Source organism: Mesoplodon densirostris, chromosome 14 (assembly GCF_025265405.1).
Source record: "Mesoplodon densirostris isolate mMesDen1 chromosome 14, mMesDen1 primary haplotype, whole genome shotgun sequence".
NCBI lineage: Eukaryota > Metazoa > Chordata > Mammalia > Artiodactyla > Ziphiidae > Mesoplodon > Mesoplodon densirostris.
The window spans coordinates 59919795-59943682 of NC_082674.1; the positions used below are offsets into that span (position 1 = coordinate 59919795).

The 23888-nt window shown below is 39.7% G+C and overlaps 2 protein-coding genes across 16 annotated transcripts in view; both read right to left on the bottom strand.

Moving 5' to 3' along the window:
* The window catches only part of C14H2orf42 (chromosome 14 C2orf42 homolog), a 43536-nt gene extending 41061 nt beyond the window's left edge, over nucleotides 1-2475 (bottom strand). For 4 of the 10 annotated variants that reach the window (XM_060117128.1, XM_060117126.1, XM_060117131.1 and 1 more), the window contains exon 1: nucleotides 2436-2475. The gene's annotated coding sequence lies outside the window, so the exon portion shown is untranslated. Of the gene's footprint in view, nucleotides 1-1860; nucleotides 1930-2194; nucleotides 2217-2379; nucleotides 2400-2435 lie in introns of those variants that run through there. The other 6 variants (XM_060117127.1, XM_060117129.1, XM_060117123.1 and 3 more) reach the window with 6 other exon arrangements.
* A 12362-nt stretch (nucleotides 2476-14837) lies between these two features.
* TIA1 (TIA1 cytotoxic granule associated RNA binding protein) overlaps nucleotides 14838-23888 on the bottom strand; it is a 28529-nt gene continuing 19478 nt past the window's right edge. For 4 of the 6 annotated variants that reach the window (XM_060116897.1, XM_060116899.1, XM_060116900.1 and 1 more), the window contains 6 exons: nucleotides 20483-20591; nucleotides 19996-20091; nucleotides 19806-19890; nucleotides 19225-19348; nucleotides 17224-17369; nucleotides 14838-16306 (listed from right to left, as the gene is read on the bottom strand). In XM_060116897.1, coding sequence (XP_059972880.1) covers nucleotides 16180-16306; nucleotides 17224-17369; nucleotides 19225-19348; nucleotides 19806-19890; nucleotides 19996-20091; nucleotides 20483-20591 — 687 coding nt within the window. In that variant the 3' untranslated portion in view covers nucleotides 14838-16179. The remainder of the gene's footprint in view (nucleotides 16307-17223; nucleotides 17370-19224; nucleotides 19349-19805; nucleotides 19891-19995; nucleotides 20092-20482; nucleotides 20592-23888) is intronic. The other 2 variants (XM_060116898.1, XM_060116896.1) reach the window with 1 other exon arrangement.

A 23888-nucleotide genomic window follows, 5' to 3' on the forward strand; every position in this document is an offset into this window, starting at 1 on the left:
AACCACTGGACTCCCAGGAAATTCCCGAAAAATGATTTTAAACGTCCAAAATTCAACCTTACAATAAGCAAGAGGCAAATTAAAACAAGACTTCAGCAAAGTGACATAAAAGATAAATGTTATCACATGAGGATGTGGAGAAATAGGCAGTGTACATTATTGTGGGAGTGTAAACTGCAATATCGTCTTTAAAGAGATGTAAATAAAATAAACTTAAAACACTTTGACTTAGCAATTCCACTTTTAAGATTTCATGAGTTCTAGTCTCACATGAACACAAAATATGTACAATGGTACTCCATGCAATGCTGTCCATAACTGCACAAGAACAGAAGCAGCCTAAGAGCTAACGAAATAAATCATGGTGTAACCATACAATATGCTACTAAAGAGCCACTAAAACGAATCAGATTTATATGTATTGATAAGGAACAAATATCAAGATAACTTTGGAGTAAAAAAAAGGTATAATTCTTTGTGTATAATGTGATACTCTTGGTTTAAAAAAGAAAAAAGACAGGGGAGATACACACATACAGAATATGTTGCCTCAGAAGAAGTGACTGGGGACTTGAGAAATAGAAAGTGGGAAGGAGATATACATTTCACCGTTCCATACGATTTGAATTTTAAACTTGTACTAGTATCACTTATTACAGATTCTATATTGAAAGCATATATAAACAAGTAACACAATTTGTAAATGATAGGGATAGAGTAGGATTAGTTAGTTTAGAAATCCCACTACGGGATTAAAGACAGAAAGGGAATTTTAAGGGAGTCTGGGAGACTGTTGTAAGCTAATGACCCCTCAAGAAAAGAATCCAGTAACCTAGCAACAATCTACACTACCTTGAAGGAAGACCAGGTGCATCCAAGCACCAGACACACTCAAGCCACAAATCCTGGTAGTTACAACACAAGACAATAGATATGGGGTCTGAATCTTGTTACATGAAGTCAGAGAGTTAATGATCCTTGAAGAGTAGTATTTCTGCAAGTAGCCAAGACAGGAATATAGATGAAAGGGGAAAGAAACTAGGTGAGAGGGGACATTATACAAAAACTTGAGATGCATTACCATATCTTAGTATAATTTACCACCCTTTTGCTAATGTACATATGATTTAAATAGCGCCAAGGCAGTCCGGGTTAGACCAGATAGGGTCAAAGGAGGAACTGATGATGTAAGCCTTGACGTCTGCCCAAGACTGAGGAAGAAGGCGGTGTTCTCCCCTCCCCATTTTTTCTTTGATTATAAAAATATAGCCCTCTTTGTTCTCAGGGCTGTGCTCCCCTGCTGTCCAGCTCGTATCTCTCACAAGCCTCCTATGCTAATAAACTCACTCTTCACCGGCCACTTTGCCTCACGCTGAATTCTCTGAGCTTCAGTAAGTCCTGACACCAGGTGAGCAGTTTCAACTAAAAGACAGTGGGTTCGAGTCCCCTCCTAAGTCAGGGATTGTGGGTTCAATTCCCAATGTGAGGTGCAGGGGGGTTGGAGTCCCGGTCTGAGTTTTGGTTGGGTCCCACCCAAGAAGGAGTGCAGTTTCATAAAGAACCTGTATTTGAATCCTGCCTAAAAAAGCGTCTCCTCTCCCTGGCAAGTTTACTAAACAGCCTCCTCAGATGGTGTAAACGGACTGGTGCTGGAAGAGCTACCCCACAAACACTCCCTGTAGTGCTGGGTTTTCAGCCCCGTACTATTCGGCTGTAGAGCTATATACAGTTTGGTGAATGCTGTTTAAGGCTTGTGAAGCACAGTAAGTGAAGAGAACGATCACCATAAATAAAACAAACTTGCTAACGTTTACTGAGTACAAGTAAGCTTTTCCCATGCATTTACTCTTGTATGCTCACCACGATCCTGTGAAGTAGGTATTATTTTATCTTAGAGATGAAGAAACTGGCTCAGAGAAAGTAGTTATTTGATTAATGTCCCTCAGCCAGCCTCTACTTAATCTAACGTGAGTTTGGAATCTGTTGGATTCCGTCAAACCGCAAGTGAGAGGAAGTGGCAGGACTAGAAGCCAGGTCTCTCAACTCCAGGTCCAGGGTGCTTCCATTGCCCCGCACTGCCTCGGAATAGTGGAGAAAGACCTCCGGGGCCATGCAGACAAGACCCCTGCCATCCGGCCTGCGGGACCCACACCTCCCACCTGGCTTCCGGGATGCGGCCAGCCCCCGGACTCACCCACCCGGGGACCTGCTTCCCGGCATCCTCCCTGCGCGACCGCTCACTTCCGGTCCTAAGTAGGCCCAAGCAGAAGCATCACCTGCCTGGCACCCTGCTCTTGGGAAACACTATCCGCCGGGATTCCCAGCTCTACGCCCTTGTCCCATTGCCGCCCCCGCCTTCTGTTAACACAGCCCCCTTACCTGCCCTGCGCCCCCCACCCCGCCGTCCCAGGCCCCCAGCTGATGACCGCCCTCACCTCCTCTCTCTTCGCCTGCCACGGCCTTTTACAAACGCGGCCAAACTGTTCGCTGTAACGACAGTCGTTATTGGTCAGAGCCGCCCACGCGCGGCGAGAGCCCGCCCACCTCAGCTCGCGTTGTCTGACGGGAGTTGTAGTTTCCTCCTCCTGGAGGCGGCTGACAGTTGGGGAATCCGGTGGTGGAATCTGCGCCTACCTGGCGGCTGTACTACTTAGGTTCTTTGCTGTGGAAAGAGTGCTTCTGGCCAACCCTGCTGGCACTGGAAAGCACAGACAACTCTAGGGCTGGTCATGACTGTTTCAGGCCTGAGTGAGTCCTATTTCTGAGTAGAATTCCATTGGTCATTGATGCAAAAATCGCCTTAGATTTTCTACATTATAGCAGGTGCCGGCTGCGATTTAGTGTTTTGTCAAGGGGGTCTTGTCCACCAAAGTATTCGCTGTTTCTATCACTTGTGTGTTTGCATCAAGTTATCTTTTTCTCCCTTAATTATACTCCGACATATTACTTGAACGTTTTCCCGTATAAGGCGTTGGAATTGGGTTCTGGTATGACCTAGTTTTGGTCCTTGGAATCGCACAGAATAAATCTAATAAATAAGTCTAATCAAATAAATAAATTTGTGCTCCTGAGTACAAATGTGTTAAGGGTGAGGCCTGTGTTTGTGTGTTGGGAAACTCTGGAATGAGATTTCCTGCACCTTTAGCCTTCATCCTGCTACTTATTAGTGGTGGCACTGTGGGCTGGTTGCCTGAGAGCTGTCAACGGAAATAATAAAAATATTTAAAATAAAATAAAAGTGTGAGAGCTGTGAGTTTCAGTATTATTCAGGGACTTACTTAGGACTATAGTCAGAGAGACAACCTCTCAGATAGCTTTGAGGAAGTGATCTGAAGAGGTATGGGGAGAGGTTGGTACATCTGTGATTTTGGAGAAGGGGTATGTGCAATCAAGCACACAGCTTGGTAGAAGATTGCTGCTGGTCACAAGGCAAAGATAATGATTTCAGTGTTTTTCTAAGTATGGGAAGATGCAAGAAACTGGGTTCATAATATCTTCCGAAAATATCTATATGAAGTCCTATTCTGCCAGTTTTCCCAGAGCATGGAGTGCCCCATTTCTGATCTCCACCCTGAACTCCTTTCAGGGTGTGTTGAAGGTCAGTGACTGCAGTGGCTAATGGCTTAATCCTTGTTGAACCAGAAGGTGAGTGAGATTCTTTAGCTGGTAGAACCGTAGTCTTCTCAACTGTTAATAAGGGAAGTGGTCCCTTTCATGATTAAGGTTTGCTATGTTGTTTCTTAAACTGGAGGTAGGGGGAGAAGGGCACATTTTTTTCCAGGAAAGTTTTCCAATTTTGTCTTTCCACTTCAATTATAAGGTATTAAGTGATCATCAGTATATCCTGTATCATCTAGATGATCACCTAATGATACTGTGGGGTTTCAATGCCTGGTTGTGTTTATGACTGTATTAGTACCAAGTGATTACTTAAAGCAGTTGTTCTCAACTGGGAGCACTGCTACACATCTAGTAGATGCCATGGAAGATCCTGCAATGCACAGGACAGCCCTTACAACGAAGAATTATCTGGACCAAATTGTCAGTAGGGCCACAATTGAGAGACCCTGTTGTAAAGAGAGAGTGTTTAAATATTTTGCAATGGAATTGCCCAAATGTGTCCTAAGAGATCTGTGGGTTTTCTGCTGAGACACATTATCTGTTCCAGTCAGAAAGGAAGCTATCAAGCAACCCCATTCTAAAAGAGGTTTCTTTCTTCCAAGCCAGACACTTAGGGTTCTTCCATTCCTTCTTCAAAGAAGGGTCTTTGAAGAAACATTGCCATCATCGAAGTCCTTTCTGAGCCCTCTTCTAATAAACAGGATTCTCAGAATTGCACAATATTCTCAAGTTATGGTTCATTATGGTATGTTAATTTTCAGTATGTTAATATTTTTTACCCAGTCACTTTACTTAATTCTCTCATTTTTTTAATATATATAGACTATTTTTTTTTAAGTTTATTTTTGTCTGCATCGGGTCTCAGTTGCAGCACGCAGGCTGTCTAGTGGCGCACAGGCTCCAGAGTGTGCGGGCTCTGTAGTTTGTGGCGTGCGGGCTCAGTTGCCCCGTGGCATGTGGGATCTTAGTTCCCCAACCAGGGATCAAGCCCACATCCCCTGCACTGGAAGGCGGATTCTTGACCACTGGACCACCAGGGAAGTCCCTGCCCATTAATTTCTAACCTTTCTTTTCTAATATAAGCATTTAAGGGTATACATTACTTTCAAAGTGCCATTTTACTTGCATTCCACAAATTTTGATATACAGTATTTTTATTTTCTTTGAATTTTAAATAATTTAAAATTTTCACTATGGCATCTTCTTTGACTCATAAGTTATTTATACATGCGTTTTCATAATTGACTTCTAACCTAACTTTTTTATGGTCAGAAAACATGATAAGCTACTTTTTTTGATCTCATAGAAACTCTGCTTTATTTATTTATTTGTTAATAGATGAATAATAGCTTCTGATATTTAAAGGCATTTCCAAAAAAAAAGAAGTTGTGTGGTGTTTGCACATTAGAACAAATATTCACAATTCTTTTTTTTTTTTTTTTCTTTTTGCGGTATGCGGGCCTCTCACTGTTGTGGCCTCTCCCGTTGCGGAGCACAGGCTCCGGATGCGCAGGCCCAGCGGCCATGGCTCACGGGCCCAGCCGCTCCGCGGCATATGGGATCCTCCCAGACCGGGGCACGAACCCGTATCCCCTGCATCGGCAGGCGGACTCTTAACCACTGCGCCACCAGGGAGGCCCCACAATTCTTTGATTTTTGCCAATTGGCAATAATTATTCTTCAACTTCCCTTACCCTTCTGACTCCTGTGACCTTTTAAAACCAACATTTTCTTAAGTATTCCATGTGTGCTTGAGAACAGATGTGTATATATTTTCTTTGCTATTAATTTGGCTACATCAGCTTCATTTAGGGTTTCCTGGTATATATCTTTCTGCATACTTTTGTTTTAGATGTTGCTTCTAAGCAGTGCATCTAGATTTTAAAAATCCAATTAGACAATCTCTTTTATCAGCTTAGTACATTTATTGTGCTTGTTAATCCATTTGGAATTATTTCCACCATCTACCATCTAAGATTGGTTTGTCTGGCTTTCTCTATGTTTCTTTTCTTTTTCTGCCTTCTTTTGGATTTCTTTTGTTACCTCCTCTTTTTGGAAGTTATATGCTCTATTTTTATTATCTTAGTGACGATCCTTTACATTTTAACTCAAGGCCAAAGCTAATACATTTTTCTGCTATTCTCCTGAAAAAAATACAGTGATCTTAGAACACTTTAACCACCTCCTGTCATATATATTATTATTATCCAGTATTTTATTTTAGTTCTCCCTTAGAAGAAGGCACTATTATTGTTGCTTTAGATTAAAATACATATGTATAAATTTCTTTGCTTACCATTTTTTTTTTTGCAGCTCAGACATTTGTTTCAGGATTTTTTTTCTCCCTGAAATATATGCTTTAGAAGTTCATTTAGTATTGGATTTATTGTTGGCAAATTCTCTTGGCTTTTCTTTTTCTATTTCATCCTCATTCTTGTATGATTGCTTTAGGTTGGTTGTTTCTTTCAGCACATTGAAGGTATCCCTCTGAATTCTGGCCTATCGTCTTGCTGTTGAAACATCTGATGTCAATCTAATTGTCATATCATTGTAGTAGTCTTCTTTTTTCTCCCACTCTCTGCTGCTTTTAAAATCTGTCTTTGATAATCTGCAATTTGACTATATATGTAAGCATGGACTTCATTTTATTTATCCTTCTTGGGATTCATTGTGGATCTTGTCTGAGAATTCCTACCCTTCAATAATTCGGGAAAATTCTCAGCCCTATCGCTTCGAATATTTCCCATCCCAAATTGTTTTCTCTCTTTATGGAACTCCAGTTTAAATATATTTTAGATTTCCCATTCTATTCTCCATGCTCTCTTCATATTTTCTACCTCTTTGTCTCTGCACTGTTGTACTGTTCCAATTCACAGATTTCTTCAGCTGTGTCTAATTTGGTTTTGTCAGTCCACTGAATTTTTAATTTTAGCTTTTGTTTTTAATTTCTAGAGGTTCTATTAGTTTCTTTAAAAATTCTGCCTAATCATTCAATAGTCACTTCTTCCTTGCTCATATTTTTACTGCACCTTTTACTTCTAAAGACGTATGATATATAGTTATTACATATTCAACATGTAATTATTATAATGTCTAAAAGTCCTTGGAGTTCAAATGGACAAAGGATACAGACAGGTCAGAAAAGAAACACAAACAGCCAACTATCATGGGAACAAATCACTAACTTTACTTACAATCAGGGAAATAAAAGAGATCATTTTACATGCATCAGATTGGCAAAAATAAAGGCTTAATAACAATCAGCACTGGTAAAAGTAGGAGGGGCAAACGAGTGCTTTTCGACATTATTGGTTGGAGTGTAAAATGGTACAGCTTTTAAGAGCTGTACCATTATAACTGTACCATTATAAAGAGCTGTACATTATAAAGTACCAATATAATTTGACAATATATATCATACAGTTTTTACAATTTACATTCTTTAATCCATCATTCAATTCTGAGTATCCTAGAGAAACAGTACACACCTGCACACAAACGCATTCTTTAACTGTTGTTCCGATTTTCTATGTAAAACGGAGGTGAATGTTTTTTGTTGTCTATTTCCGAATGAGTGAAGAGTGGGGTTGTTTTTTTGGTGGTCACTTACTTATCTTTGTGATTTATTCATAGTTTATTGTATTGAGATTTTTAAAAATTATTGCTTTCTTAAACTCATCTCCTCTTTCCTCTCTCCTTCCGTCTATAACCTACTGAATCGGGAAGGCAGAGACTGCACTAGTCAACTATCCCCACCTCCCACTCCTTAACCCAATACAGTCCACATTTTGCTCCTACTACTTCACTGAAAATGCTCTATTTTTTTTTTTTTTTTTTTGCGGTACGCGGGCCCCTCACTGTTGTGGACTCTCCCATTGCGGAGCACAGGCTCCGGATGCGCAGGCTCAGTGGCCATGGCTCACGGGCCCAGCCGCTCCGCGGCATGTGGGATCTTCCTGGACCGGGGCACGAACCCGTGTCCCCTGCATCAGCAGGCGGACTCTCAACCACTGCGCCACCAGGGAAGCCCAAAATGCTCATTTTTAAAGTCACCAACTACTTCCTCATTGCTAAATCCAGTGGACTTTTTTTCACTTGTTTTTTCCCCCTCTGCCAAATTTGACTCTTGACTACTCCTTGAATGTTTTCCTCTTTGATTTCTGCAACATCATGGACCCTCAGTATTTCTCCCACCTGTCAGGCAGCTCTTCCTCATTCTCCTTTGCAAGCTTCTCTGTCTCTGCCCCCCCCTTCAATACTGATAGACCTAAGAGTTCTGTCTTCAGTCCTCTTCTCACTCTAGCGTCTCTCTGGGTGATTGCCACTCCATGGGTTGAACTACCACCTAAATGCTGATGACTCCCATCTCTATTTCAGCCTGGATCTCCCTTCCAAATTCCATATCATTACCTACTGGCTATTTCTACCTGAATGTCACACATGTCCAAGCGCCACATTTTGAAAGGCAGACCTCATTAGCTTTCATCTTCTGCCCTCTAACTAGCATCTATCCTCACTCACCCTCGCAGACTGCTCTTCTTCCTTTTCCTATCCCAGTAACTAGCCCCAACCATCCATCTAATTGCTCATGCCAGGAACCTGGAAGACATCTTGACTAAAAACAAATTAGATCAATGGCTCCCTAGGACCTTTAAGATTAAAAAAAAGTTCAAATTACTTGGCATGGCATAAAGAATTGGCCCTGGTTTGGTCCTTTAGTTTTAGCTCTTATCACCTCACACCCAGTACTCTAGCTGGTAGTACTATCAGCACATGGTAGAAATCCAGTTGGTTAAAACAAGATTGAGATAATTAAATTAATTGACTGATTTACTACCTACTGGGTATATACAGCACTGAAGAAAACAGTCACCAGCTTTTAGTGGGCAACACAGGTTTTAACAATATAATCGCACAAATACATAATTTAAAATGATGACAAATGCTATAAAGGAAAAGTAAACATAAGATGGCTTGAGAGGCTACTGATTTAGATTGTGGGTAAAGAAGGGAAGGCATTTTAGAGGAAGGGACATTTAAGTGGAGAGTTGAAGACAAAGAGCAGACAAAAGGCATTCACATGGCAGGGCTCTGCAATGGGAGCCTTGGTCCCCAGTCCACTCTTCTTGGCCTTGCTTTGTGAAACATTTCTTCTTTGTCAGTTGGCTCAATGTTAGGCTTTGTCAATAGAGGGCACTGGGGGAACATGGCAAGGTGATGATGACAGGAAGGCACATTCCTTATGGGTTCTGGTTCTCTCTTTTTATTCAGTGTGCAAGCCAATGGATCAGTGTACAGAAGACCCAGTGGCGATCGCGTCAGTGGTTCTCTGGACCTGCCCCGGCTGCACCCTCAGGCCACACTTTACTTACCTGCAGCTGCTTCCATGGCAGCTTTGGCTGCACCACTCTCGAGGACTGACAGATAAAATACAGGACACCCAGTTAAACTTGGATTTCAGTTAAACAACAAATAACTTTTAGTATGTTTCTTGCAATATTTGCGATTGTGCTTTCACTTGCTAATTCTGGCAACCCTATAGCTCCCCTACCTGGTGGACCATTTCTAAAGATTACCTCCAGCCCACCCACCTCTGGCCAATGGCAGGCAGCTTCTAAGGACCAGCTCTGGCCCACGCCCTCTGGCATGTCTGTTCACCAGGTGGCACGTTCCTATGATAATCAAGCCCACTTTGAAGAGGTGAGAAATTCAGTGCTCTCCTAAACCCTTAGTTTCTGCATTGTCCACTCTGTCCATAAATAGTAGCTGCTTTTTTTTGCACCTGCAATTTCTGGATCCCTTTTAGTAGTTAACCACTTTTTATTATTTAACAACTATTCACATTAAAATTTCCCTTTTCAAATTTTAGTGTTGGCTTCTGTCTCCCTGACTGGACCTTAACTGATATAAAGTGTTTACTTATTCAGGAAACTGTAAGATGAGTGTGGAGTGGAAGGGCTTATGGGAGACTGGAGAATGGCTTGCTGTGAAGTTGGGTAAGCACAGATTGCACTTTAGAAGGCTCTGCAGGCCACATTAAAGATGTTAGATTACTGGGCTTCCCTGGTGGCGCAGTGGTTGAGAGTCCGCCTGCCGATGCAGGGGACATGGGTTTGTGCCCCGGTCCGGGAAGATCCCACATGCCGCGGAGCGGCTGGGCCTGTGAGCCATGGCCGCCGAGCCTGCGCGTCTGGAGCCTGTGCTCCGCAACGGGAGAGGCCACAACAGTGAGAGGCCGGCATACCGCAAAAAAAAAAAAAAAAAAGATGTTAGATTACTGCTAAATACAATTTGAAACAAAGACTTTCAAGCAGGGGAGTGTCATGATCAGATTTACATCTGTTAAAAGATCCCTTTGGTCTTCTGATTCTGGTTGAAATGTTAGCAGCCTCGTTCTGGATCTTTCCACTTCTCCTGGAAACCACAGGGAGCGACAAGGAAAACATATGACCAACTGACTCCCACAAACAGTTATCTTAAGTGAAACTAGGAATGCAAAGAAAACTTATACATTCCACATTGAGTGGAAGTGTGGTGCTGGATGGGAGGCCAACTGAGTGCCATGGGGGAAGGACAGGGAGTGAGGAGGGGGCTGGTAGTGGCAGACCTCAGAAATCACTCGCAAATATTCACTCTGAGAGCCAAACCCTGAGTGGAGCCTGCTGTGGGGAGGACTGAACAAGCATATGAGTGTGGGAGAGGCAGGGAGGGAAGGTGTGTGAAGTGCCTAAGGGGTCCAGAGGTGATGTCTTTCAGAAAGCAAGTTAGGGGATGTCCTTGAAGACATGAGTTAGGTCCCTTAATGTAGCAGATGAAGGAACCAAGGGAGCTCAGAGCTGGCACAGAACTTCTGAACAAGATCACATCCCAGAGAAGACCCATGGCTACACTTTTAAGGAGACAATTCACTGTAGCCACAGAGGGAGGTGAGAAATCTTGACAAGGTTTTTCCCCTTCATCCTCCTGCTGGTACTTGGTCTAGGAAAAACCAATTGTTTCAAATATGAACAAATAGGAATAAGCACAGCATTTGTACCAAGATACTGTAATTAAAAATAAGACAGCAAAACTTACCTAGAGTTTCCCTGGAGAAGACTCACAGGAAAAATATTCCCACAAAGCAGTTGAAAATAATATAGACATTCCAATATGAATTTTAAAAATCTAATGAAGTAAATGCAGCTAAGAAAAACAAGAATTCAGGGAAGAGACAACCCTGAAGTCAAACAAAAATTGGTGGAATTTAGAAAAGAGAAAAAAAATTTTTTTTCAGAAATGAAGATTACATTAAAAGGAACACAAGGGGCCTCCCTGGTGGCGCAGTGGTTAAGAGTCCGCCTGCCGATGCAGGGGATACGGGTTCGTGCCCCGGTCTGGGAGGATCCCACATGCCGCGGAGCGGCTGGGCCCGTGAGCCATGGCCGCTGGGCCTGCGCATCCGGAGCCTGTGCTCCGCAACGGGAGAGGCCACAACAGTGAGAGGCCCGCATACCGCAAAAAGAAAAAAAAAAAAAAAAAAAAGGAACACAAGTGAGTCTGGATACCACAGAAGCGGAGATTAGAAAAGAAAAAAGCAACAAAAAGATAAAAATAATTAAGAACAAATGATAGAAACCGATGTCAGGAAGAGGAAATCCAACACACAATTGGAATTGCCAAAGAAAACCAAAGCAGTGGAATAGTATTGATACAAATATTTGTGAATGTAATTCAGGAAAACATGATCTTGATGCATGTACTTGGCTCAGGGAATGTTTCCTTTCTTATAGAATGCTTTCCCTGACAATTGTCTCTTTTCCATTTGCCTGATTTTCTTCCAGTATTTAGTCTTTTCACTTGCTCCATAGTTCCATAAAACATCTCACAATACACAGGCTGGCGTCTCAGATAACCTTAAGTCTAGCCCTCTGACCATCAGTCTGGATTGGCTGCCAGGTAGCTTCACAGCTGCAATCCTGGGACTTCCCGTTATCTCACTCGTGTTTGATCCCGTTTCTAGATGCTACATCATATTTTTTCTTTGATTTACTCTTATTTTGATGGAGTTTACCCAGTAACTGAGAATCACTGAACAGGAAGAAAATCTTTTGAGAACTTGCATGTCTAATAATGTCTTTATTCTATTGTCACCCAAGACATAATTCATTCTAACTTTTGAAGACAGCACCCCATTGATCCCTAGGTTCCAATGTTGCCGTTGAGTATTTTCCTCGATCCTTTTTCTACCTGGTAAATTTCTGAATATTCTCTTTATAGGTCTGGCATCCTAAAATTTCATAGTGGTATGGCATCGTATGGGTCTTTTATATTTATTGTGCAAATTCAACATTAGCTTTTTTTAAATCTTGAAACTCAAAATTTCATCAGGGAAATTTTCCTTTATTTAATAAATTCTACCCAATCCTCTATTTTCTGTTTTCTTCCTGGAACTCCTATTGATTTAATATTAAACCTCCTGAATTGATCCATATTTATTTTTTTCCCAACACTTTTGATTTGTTATAGAACATATCATCTTTTAATATTCTCAGTGAATTTATTCATATTCTGATTTCTTGTTGTGACATTTTATTAGTATCCTGTTCTAATTTCTTGAGTACAGTATCTTATTTGAGGATATGATAGTTGTTGAAGTTTTCTGCTTCTTGAGAGTTGCTTTTATTTAGCTCTACCTTTTACAATCAAGGTTTTTCTCAATTTCTGGTGATCTTTGGCTGTCTTTATTTAGAAGTGAAGCACTAAAAACCTGTTTGGAAGGTTTGTGTACGTGGGCAGGGCTTACTGATTGGTATGCTCCACTGTAAGGGGACTCTTGGCCAGTTACTTTTTGGAGGGGACCCTCAAATATCAGCATCTGTCTTTTCACTAAAGAGTTGCTTAGTTTTTCCACAGTAGGAGTCTCCAAATCTTGCCTGGTGTGTTTAAGTGTGGCTGTTGGTTTTCTAGAGCTGAACACAAATAAGGAGCTAGGGATCTCATTTATCTGGTATATAAAACTGCTTAATAACTATTTTCTGCACAGCCTCTCACCCGAGCTTATTAACCCTGAGTCAGAAATCTACCTTTCCCTTTTTTAGGTGAATCACTATCAGAATAACTTCAGCCTTCAACTTTAGAGACCATAGTGTAAAGTCCTATTCAACTCAGAAACATTCACATACATTTTATCAAGGCTCTTAAATTAAAATTTGTTGTTTTGGAGGTATGTCCTTCAAGTTCTAAATAGTCAAAATGCAGTGACTGGAAAAAACGTAACAACCCCCTACAAAAAGATTTTGTTTTTAGAAATCATCACTCTTTCATTGAAAGGGTTTGTTCTTTATTTCCTACAAACACATTTTATTTTTCCAATTCAACTGTAACCTCAAGAGCACCCTGTAGCTCTTGGTAAACTTAACTCTCTTTGTGTATGCAAACTAGTCCTTATCAACCGCCTTCTCAAAAGTAATAGAACTCGGGCTTCCCTGGTGGCGCAGTGGTTGAGAGTCCGCCTGCCGATGCAGGGGACACAGGTTCGTGCCCCGGTCTGGGAAGATCCCACGTGCCGCGGAGCGGCTGGGCCCGTGAGCCAGGGTCGCTGAGCCTGCGCATCCGGAGCCTGTGCTCCGCAACGGGAGAGGCCACAACAGTGAGAGGCCCGCGTACCGCAAAAAAAAAAAAAAAAAAAAAAAAAAAAAGTAATAGAACTCTAGCACATACAAAAGGAAGCTGAGTAAGCACAGGAACAAAACAGGAGAAGAATAAAACTAGAATGTGAACCTCATTTTCAACAGGGAGAGAATATTAACAAGGAAAATGAGATCCTGATTTCATAGTGAGTTAAATCTACAGCAATTCTTTGTGGTATCAAACAGTAACCCAATGCAAACCATGGTTTCTGAAATAAGATTAAAAAGAAATCTAACAAATACCTGAGTGAATACAACAATATGACTAGACCAAAAAGAAAAAAAAATCTCTCACACACAATAATCACTGCAAGAAAATCCCAAAGGTTATAGAAAACATAAAGGAACTTTAATATCCAAACAGTCAGGGCAAAGAATACTGGATTAATGACCCATTAAGTGTGAACCACTTTAGGTTCTTTACAGTACCAGATGTATTTTAAAGTAAAATCTGAATGCATATTGCAGAGAATGAGTCCATTTAAAAAACTTTAATTTCCTTACCTGATACTAATACCAGTATGATTTTTAGACTGTAAATTTTTAAAATGATTTAACACTGAGAGTAAGATTTAAAGCAAAGTTAGCAATGTTCCTGAATTGCAAATTTGTTCAGTAGTAATAAGCCTTTGAGTAATGCTACTTTCTTCTCAAAAAGTAGTCAATGTACATTTTAGAATTGTGCAATAAGAAAATATTGGCTAATAAAAAGTGTTATTTCTTGAGATAGTCAAGATGAAAGAATAACTATACTTTTGCTTGGATTATTTATGCCCAAATAATTTACCCTGCAATCCACAGATGTATAGGACATAAAATACTTTTGAATAAGAGAAAAGTGAGGGTCCTAAAATAGGAACATAAACCAGAAGAATCTAAAAACAGCATCCTGTTATTTTATTTTTTGAGTATTTAAGCTGCTTTTGGTTGCATGCCCTGATCTGTAGAAGGTTAATTAACAAGGAAATAAAATTTCCAAGTGTTTAAAAAATTTACTCATCTTCCATAAAGCAACTTTTAATGTATCAACACTTAGAAAATACACAGTGACTTGATGAAACATCAGTACAACTGCATAGAATTGAGCTCCAGAGAACTATACATTTATGAGCTGTCTTTCCTGGGCTCTGGTTTACAGAAGTATCGGCTTAGAGACCAGCTTAGAGCCATCTGCTCCTACCTGGAGGATACAGGCCAGGAAACTCTTAGGATTCCATGGGCCTTTTCTGTTCCTAAATACAACACCAGGAGCTCTCTGGTCTTAAAAACAACCAAGCATCCAAATATGTAGACTGGGGACCCTTCCCCTTTGTGAGTCAAAGAAGAGGAGAGTTTGTGACTTTCGCTGAAAACAAAACAAAACAAAATCTCCCACAATTCTTCTAAGAGACTGAAATATACTAGAAATTTCAAAACTAGAACAATGCCATCAAAGATTAAACCTCTTAATGCTCGGAGCCACCCCAAAATAATAAAATTGGGAACTCCAGGAAAACAGGTACCAAAAGAATCAAAGTAATGATTGCACTGAGGATTCTCCTCTTTGAAGGCTGTTTAAGGAGGTAGGATTTCACGGTTTTTTGTTTGTTTATCTTTTGGCCTCTGAACATTTAAAAAATGCTTTGCCCGGCTGGTCATTCAGGCTAATTTTGGAGTTCACAAGAAACCCCAAGCCTGACATAAGGATATTCTACAGTTTCACAGCTATCATTTGTACATATTAAAATCAAGTTGATTTACTCTTTTTGAGTAAATATAACTAGAATATGGCAAATTAATATATTTCTTTACATACAACTTTGTGTCTCAAAGTTCTTGAAAAACAAGAGCAGATGACTTTGTATTCAAAGACTACCAAAGTGTGTATTTGATATTCACATGCAAACAAAACCTTATAAATCTCCTGTCAACTCTGCATGATGCCTTTAAGGAGGAAATGACATACAAAGTTTGCTAACTGTGCAAAATATTAAATTGCTAAAACATTTTACATAATGAAATGATACATGTAAATGTAGAAGTTGACACATGAAATTAACATGAGTTCATAAGAACTTATCACATTTCGTAGATTTTCTTTAGTAACAAGTTTTTGTTTTTATATTTCCTGGTACACAGCAAAGTTCATCGCAGAAGATAAAAACCCTTTTAAACAAATTCAACAGGGAATTCTTGAGGCACCTTCTCATATAAAACACAAGATGAATGCAATTATCAATCCATCTGAGAAAAGTTTTCAATCTAAAGATCATTTTTTTCCATTTAAGTATATTTTATAGAACTTTAATAAGGCAAGACAAATTTGTGAAAAAAATGTAGATACAAAAATGATGTAAACTAATAACTTATATTTAAAAACCCCAAAGGGAAAACAGTGGAGATGGGCAGCTCAAACAATGCCTATTTCAAAAAAACCTAAAATAGAATTGTGCATAAGCTGAAGATTACAAAGAACTTCTAGACTCTGCACAGTTTTGGTTTTCCTTTTTTCTTTTTTTTTTACATCTTTATATTACATGTTTTAAATCATATCAGGAATGCAAACTAGAACTGCACACTACTTCAGTGGAAAAAAGTTCAACATTGTGCAATTTTCTGCCTCAATTTTAAAAAAGTGGCAGCAATCCCTGCATTTGTATTTGAAACAAGGATTTGAGAAACTTTATCAAAAAAGGTAATGAAGGCAAAAATTGGCAGACATCCAGCATATTGTTTCTTTTTAAAACAATGCGGATGGTAAGTAATTTCATGATTAAAAAATGAATCTTTTAAATAAATACATTGTATCTGACATTTGCACTGACTGATTTGATAAATCTTTAAGTAAACAACGGCTTTACTACACTCCCTGTAGCCTTAAGCCACTGGCTTTAGATTCTGGAGTCCTTTTTCACTGGGTTTCATACCCTGCAACTCGATACCCTGCAGGCTGATTAGGCATCATGCTGCCATTCTGTCCTGGAGGCGGCTGCACTCCATAATTTGGTCCCATCCATGGTGCAGAAGACTGTGTCTGACTGGTGGAGAATGTGAAAGAAGCAGAGGGGAGGGGAAATCCACTGGTTAAAATAAAATGTAATGCCAAGAATAAATAACACATATGTGGGAAATATCCTTTTTCTTAAGCCCAAATATAAGAATAATAGTTATGCCAGAGAAAGCAAAGGCAAAAGGTTTTTTCTTTTAAAAACAAGTATCCTTGTAGCTTTAATTTGTACAGTTTAATTCTGTTAGTTTAATTATAGCTAAGAAAATATCCTTTATCTATAAACATTTATTCCCTTGAACTCAGAAAATCTCATCTCTAATCTCAGAAAACTGTCCATCTGGGGTTTGACATATGTTGAACAAGCCACTACCTGAAGGAAACGTGATCATTTGGTATGATACGGACTTGCATTTATATTACTCAAAGAAGAAATTAAGATAATTATTAGTATATGTAAACTCATAAATTTTTTCAACATTACAAGATTCTTTTTAATAAAAATGGCAAAGCGTTTTAATTTCCAGTTTGTTTTTCAGAAATTTAAGTAAAACTAATTCAGGATGTATAAAGAAGCTTTCATATAACAATGTATGAATAAACCCTCTTGCACAAAAAAAAGCATAATGAATAAAGCAACTAGGATCAAAATAACTATCCAATAAGCCTAGCAACTATTAAGTTCTTATTTCCTTACTTAAATATTTGTTGATTCATTGCCAAGCATTACCAAAATTCTCATAACACTGGTTATAAATCAAGACAACACATTTCTAGGGAAAATTTTAAAGATATACACTTAAAACTATAAAGTAAAAACCTCTCTAAGTCTTTCAAAGGCTATGCTTTAGAAAGAAGGCACATTACCTACTAATTACTTAAAATCTCTTCCCAAGTTCTTGACATTTTCAAAGGCTAATAATAAAGGAAAAGAACAAGTATGCTTACTTAAATCCCTGCTGGTTCCATGGCTGGCCATACATTCCATATGCAGGTACTTGCCAACCATTAGGCATATATTGGCCAATTTGTTGTGCATTCCCATACCACTGGCCCCACTGGCCATAAGCTTGTGGATATCCAATTTGATTCTGCTATTAAGTAAAATTGTAACAGATAATTTAATATTATTTAAAGTTATAGGTGCATATACAGTCCTAATATACCACAAATACATAGCCATAACACATAGGGCCATCATTACAATTAAAACTAAAGGACAGGGCTTCCCTGGTGGCGCAGTGGTTGAGAATCCGCCTGCCAATGCAGGGGACACAGGATCGATCCCTGGTCTGGGAAGATCCCACATGATGCAGAGCAACTAAGCCCCGGGCGCTACAACTACTGAGCCTGTGCTCTAGAGTCTGCGAGCCACAACTACTGAGCCCATGTGCTGCAACTACTGAAGCCTGAGTGCCTAGAGCGTGTGCTCTGCAACGAGAAGCCACCGCAATGAGAAGCCCGCGCACCTCAACAAAGAATAGCCCCCACTTGCGGCAACTAGAGAAACCCCGTGCGCAGCAACAAAGACTCAACACAACCAAAAATAAATAAATAAAATAAATAAATTTATATATATATTAAAAAGAAAAGACTAAAGGACAAAGAAAAGTTTATAAAGTCACGGCTAATAAAAAAAAAGTGAGGTTATACTGCTTTAACTCTACAATGATGCTCTAAATGGCATACTCTTTGTAAGGCAGTAGGTTAGGGTTAGGGTTATTAAACTCAGGATAATGTTTAGGTGTTTTGTAAATTATCCATATGACTATTTCCTTTAGCTAGGGAAGATAGGGAAGATAAAGACTATTTATTCCTATATTCAGTTTACTTAAGAAAGTTATATAGTTTAGGATTTTCTTACTCCTATCTTGATGCTCCATTTCCTCATAGAAATGTTTGTGGGATCAAGTTTGAACCACTAGAACTGCCTGGAAAAACAAAGGCAGCAAAATCTGGAAGAAAATGCCAAGGGGGCTTCCCTGGTGGCGCAGTGGTTGAGAGTCCGCCTGCCGATGCAGGGGACACGGGTTCGTGCCCCGATCCCGGAAGATCCCACATGCCGCGGAGCGGCTGGGCCCGCGAGCCATGGCCGCGGAGCCTGTGTGTCCGGAGCCTGTGCTCCGCAACGGGAGAGGCCACAGCAGTGAGAGGCCCGCGTACAGCAAAAAAAAAAAAAAAAAAAAAAAAAGAAAATGCCAAGGTCCTAAATATATTCATAGCTTTTGTTTCAACTGAATCAAACATGCTTGTGAGGACTTCCCTGGTGGCGCAGTGGTTAAGAATCCACCTGCCAATGCTGGGGACACGGGTTCAAGCTCTGGTCCGGGAAGATCCGACATGCCGTGGAGCAACTAAGCCCATGTGTCACAACTAGTGAGCCTGCACTCTAGAGCCTGTGAGCCACAACTACTGAGCCCATGTGCCACAACTACTGAAGCCCCCGCACCTAGAGCCCATGCTCTGCAATGAGAAGCCACCGCAGTGAGAAGCCTGTGCATGCAACAAAGAGTAGCCTCCACTCGCCACAACTAGAGAAAGCCCACGCGCAGCAACAAGGACCCAATGCAGCCAAAAATGGATGGATGGATGGATGGATAGATAGATAGATAAATAAGTAAATTAATTAATTAATAATAATAATAAACCATGCTTGTGAGTTCTCCAAATAGTATGTGAATAAATCTACTAAGTATTAGAAAAAATTTAATACCCTGTTAAGTTTGTTGTAGCATTTTAAAATCCACTGTGTGAGCATGAGTCAATTGAGGTGGTCACATTCATCATGTCACCCCTGCATCTATGTACCACTACTCTGGAACTATAATACATGAAGAGCCCTTATATGCTATCATTTTAGCTAGAAGCATTAATGACGATTATCAACAATTTCATTTAAAAATACCTATTAGCCCAGCAATTACTCTACAAAGTCAAGAACCTTCTTACCTGTTGCACGGGATTTATCATATCAAGAGTTTCTTTGCCCCAGTAGCATTTCACAACATGGCCTTCAATGGTAGTTCCATTAACAGAAACAATTGCATGTGCTGCACTTTCATGGGAATTGAACCTATTGAAAATAATATCAAGAATTACCAATATAAATTGTTTAGTATACATATAGCTGATTCACTTCATTATACAGCAGAAACTAACACAACACTGTAAAGCAATTATACTCCAATAAAGATGTTAAAAATGAATAAAGTGCTTATGAATAAAACCTATTTTTAAAAATCAAACTGAGCCTGAAGTATAACAGGAAGTTAATATAAAAGAATCAATAAAATAGCATATTTTCATTTTTTTCCCCCTCAAAGATCTTATAGTTCTGGGGAAACTTCTTTTAATAGAATGTTTTATTTGCCTTGTGTTGGAAGGAGAGAGCTATTAAAAAAGTGGCAAATATGATAAACACTAGAGAAACTTCTATTTCTTTATAACCAAAGTAAATTTTAAAGAAAACCACTAAGTTAAATGTTCAAAAATGATCTGGGGGGAAACATTTTTTTAAAAACCACCCGTACCGAACAAAAGAATATCCTTTATCTGGAAAGACTCGAATTTCCATTATTTGTCCAAATGGCGAAAAAGTCTGACGCATTAGTTGTTCTGTTAGACAAAAAACAAAAACAACCCACATTAAAATCCTACAAGTACCAAGCCTTTTAGTTTAAAAATTAATCTCAAGATGCCACATAGGTAAAGCCCCCATACCTGTTAGTCCAGAAGTGACACCTCCACAATATACAGTACAGTTGCTTGGACTAGACTGATTTACGACCTCATCATATGATAGCTGTTTGGTGTTTGCTGGGGAGGAAAAATTTAATATTTTTAATTCATTAAATAAAATGTTCATTCAGAAAGAGTAAAGCAACATTAACTACACTACTGTAATGGTAATATTTACCTTGATCAAAATGCTTATTTAATACATATTACATTTGATTGAGGATTAAACCTCCCCCAAGAATGTCTAACAATTACTCAATATTCTCTATTTAACAGGAGACTTGACATTAGAGATATAATTTATTATTTATAATTACAAAAATGAAAACTAAGTACATTTTTGAACAGTAGTCTTGATTTGCTTCTCATCTATTTCTGCAATAAGTCTCCGGGAACAGCTCTAACATTTAAAATCTAGTGTATTTTCCTCCAAAATTCCACATTTCCTTTTCTTCTCCAATTCACCTACACTCATATGTACTCTTTGGAGCTGGAGGCTTTCGGGTTGCCCAGTTAGTTCTGATTTGTCTTCCACCAAGCCATTGGCCACCCATCTGTTGAATGGCGTTTTCAGCATCCTGTTCCACACAACATTAGAAATGACAAAGAAGCCACTATTAGTTGACGTTAAACAATTGTCAGCAATAGAGAAAACTCAAGGATAGTTGCTTTTCACAAATGTTTTTTGAATGAAATGCTTTGTGAAATACACAATATATGACAGCTTTCCTAAAACACAATGGTGCTTTTAAACTGTCTTTCTTTTACTTGGATATCAGACTTTGGGAATGTTAATCACCTGAAAGACTCGAGCCCAAAAGCCCTTATGAGGCAGCCATTGTAAAGTTCATGGAACAACCCATATACTATTATGGATGAAAATTGCACTTTATACAATCCGACATGCTTTTAATGACAGTGTTTGGTTTCTCAGTCATCTTACAAGTAAATACTGAACAGCTATCATGTTCTAGACAGCAGGTTAAGTGCTAGGGAAACGCTGGTCAATGAGGTAGACATGGTCTCTGCTGCCATAGAACTTACATTCTTTTGCGGGGGACAAATTAAGTAATTACAGATTGTGGTAAATGCCATGACAGAAACAAAAGGTTGAGAGAGAGAATATCCCATGCTGACATACAGGCATGGGAATCTACTTTAGAGCAGCATGATTAGGGAAGGTCTCTGAAATGACATTTAAGCTGAAATAGAGAGGAAGAGGAGCTAGAAAAGTCAAAACACCAGGGTGTTCCTGGTAGAGGGAAAAGCACTGCAAGGTGTGTTAAGGCAGGAAAGCGTTTGGTACGCATCTTAAAGAAGCATGAGAAAGATGACTAGTTTTACTGGAATCTAGTGTGCAAAAAAGGAAAACTGCCAAAGGAAAAAACTGATTATTTTAGGAAAGATTATCATGATCCGATTTATGTTTTAAGAAGGCCGTTCTTATGTTTTAAGAAGGAGAACAGTAAAAGGAAAAAGACACTTTATGAGACTAATGCAATATCCAGATTAAAAAAACAGTCAGTGACCAGGACTATTGCAGTAGCAGTGGATGTAATCTAAAGAAAGAGTCAAGAGAATTGGTGGGGAGGGATGTGCACAGTAAGTCAAAGGGGAGGAATCAAAGATAATTCCTAGGTTTTGCCTGGGCAGTAGGGAGGATAGTGCTAGAATTAATGGAAATGAGAAGCCTGGGAGGGAGGAGGGCAACAAGTTTGAGGAAGAAACAAAGACGATTTAAGACACATTAAGTTTGATATATCTGTAAGACATCTAAATGAAGACCATTTGTTAGTGTGAAGTAAACGGAGCTGGAGATATAAGATTCAGAGTCATGAAGAAAGACCAGAGAGAAAAGAAAGCATGCTGGGATAGAGCCCTGAAAAACAGCAAAATCTGAAATCTGGGTAAAGGAGAGATCACTAGCTAAGGTGACTAAGAAGGAATAGCCAGTGATGAAGGAAGAAACCGTCAAAAATCTACTGTCAGAGTCAAGCAAGCAGAAGTCAAGAGGTGAACTTGAAAAGGGCAGTGCTGGTATAGAGTAAGAACAAAAGCCAGCTTAAGAGTAGACTAAAAGGGACTTCCCTGGTGGTGCAGTGGTTAAGAATCTGCCTGCCAATGCAGGGGACATGGGTTCGAGCCCTGGTCCGGGAAGATCCCACATGCCACGGAGCAACTAAGCCCGTGCACCACAACTACTGAGGCTGCACTCTAGAGCCTGCACGCCTAGAGCCCGCGAGCCACAACTACTGAGCCCGCGCACCCACAGCCCATGCTCTGCAACAAGAGAAGCCACCACAATGAAAAGCCCGTGCACTGCAACAAAGAGTAGCCCCCGCTCACTGCAACTGGAGAAAGCCCGCACACAGCAACAAAGACCCAACGCAGCCAAAAGTAAATAAATATATAAAAAAATAAATAAACATTAAAAAAAAAAGTACAGTGAAAAGTAGATGGGGTTCAGCTTTGGTTTGCATATGTCAAATGTCAGCTTAAATTAGCACAAAAGAACAGTCAAACTAAAAGCTGTTCTTGAGACACATAAAAAGGAAATGCATATTCTTAAAAAAGAAACAAATATTGCTTACCACACTAACAAACTCCATACGATGTTTAATTACTGTTGTGGGTTGAACTGTCTCTTAAATTTATATGAAGTCCTATCTACCCTGCCCCATAACTGTGAATGTGACCTTATTTGGAAATACGGTCTTTGCAGATGTATTAGTTAAGATGAGGTCAATACAAATTAGGGTGGGCCCTTTAAGAAGGGCCGTTGTAAGAAGAGGAGAAGCTAACGTGGACACATACAGAGGGAAGAAGGCCGTGTGAAGACCAAGGCAGAGACTGGAGTGATGCAGCCACAAGCCAAGGATACCAAGACTGCCAGTCACCACCAGAAACTAAGAAGAGGGAAAGAAGGATTCTTCCACAGTCTTCTGATGGAACACGGCCATGATGACAACTTGATTTTGGACTTCTATCCTCCAGAACTTTGAAAGAATACATTTTTGTTGTTTTAAGTCATTCAGCTACTTTGATACAGCAGCCCTAGGAAACAAATACAATTACTTGCTCACAGAAGAGGGAAAATTTTTTCTGTGGGGTGTTATGTATATTGTGAGTGGGAGACAAAAAAGTGGAAGAATATGCAAACAACTCTTTTGAGAAGTTGGATTCTGAATTATTAAGAGAAATAGGGATGCAGATAAGGAAGGGATATGGAGTTAAGTTTATTAAGAGACATGTTTTTTGGTTGATGGGAACAATTCATTGAAGAGGGAAAGACTGATGACACGGGACAAAAGAACAAGCAGAGCACATATTAATCAATTCCATTTATAAAAAATGTTTGGAACAGGGAAATCTAAAGAGACAGAAGGTAGATTTAATAGTTGCTCAAGGCTGAGGGGAGAGGGTGTAGAAGAAAACAGCTAGTGACTGCTAGTGAGTATGTAGTTTCTTTTCAGGGTCATGAAAATATTCTAAAATGGTGGTGATAGCTGCAGAACTGTGAATAGTCCAAAATCCAATGAGTCATATACCTTTAATGAGTGGATTTTATGGTATGTGCATTATATCTCAATAAAGCTTCAGTCGGGGAAAAAACCAGAATAACCACGTGATCAAAGTCCTTAAAAAGGACGGAGTGGTGGGAACCCAATCCTAAGTGATTTGGTCTTTTACAGGACCTTTCCTCCACTGTAACAGGAGGAAGAGGGAGGAGGTGAGTGCATTTAATGTAGGTTTGGTGGCTGAAAGCTCAGGGAATTCCTGTATGATAGCTTCTGTTTTCTCAGCTGAAGCTCAGGGTGTTGATGGAGAAAAGAGTGAGGAATATCCGAGGAGAAATGAGGGGGCATGAAATAGTT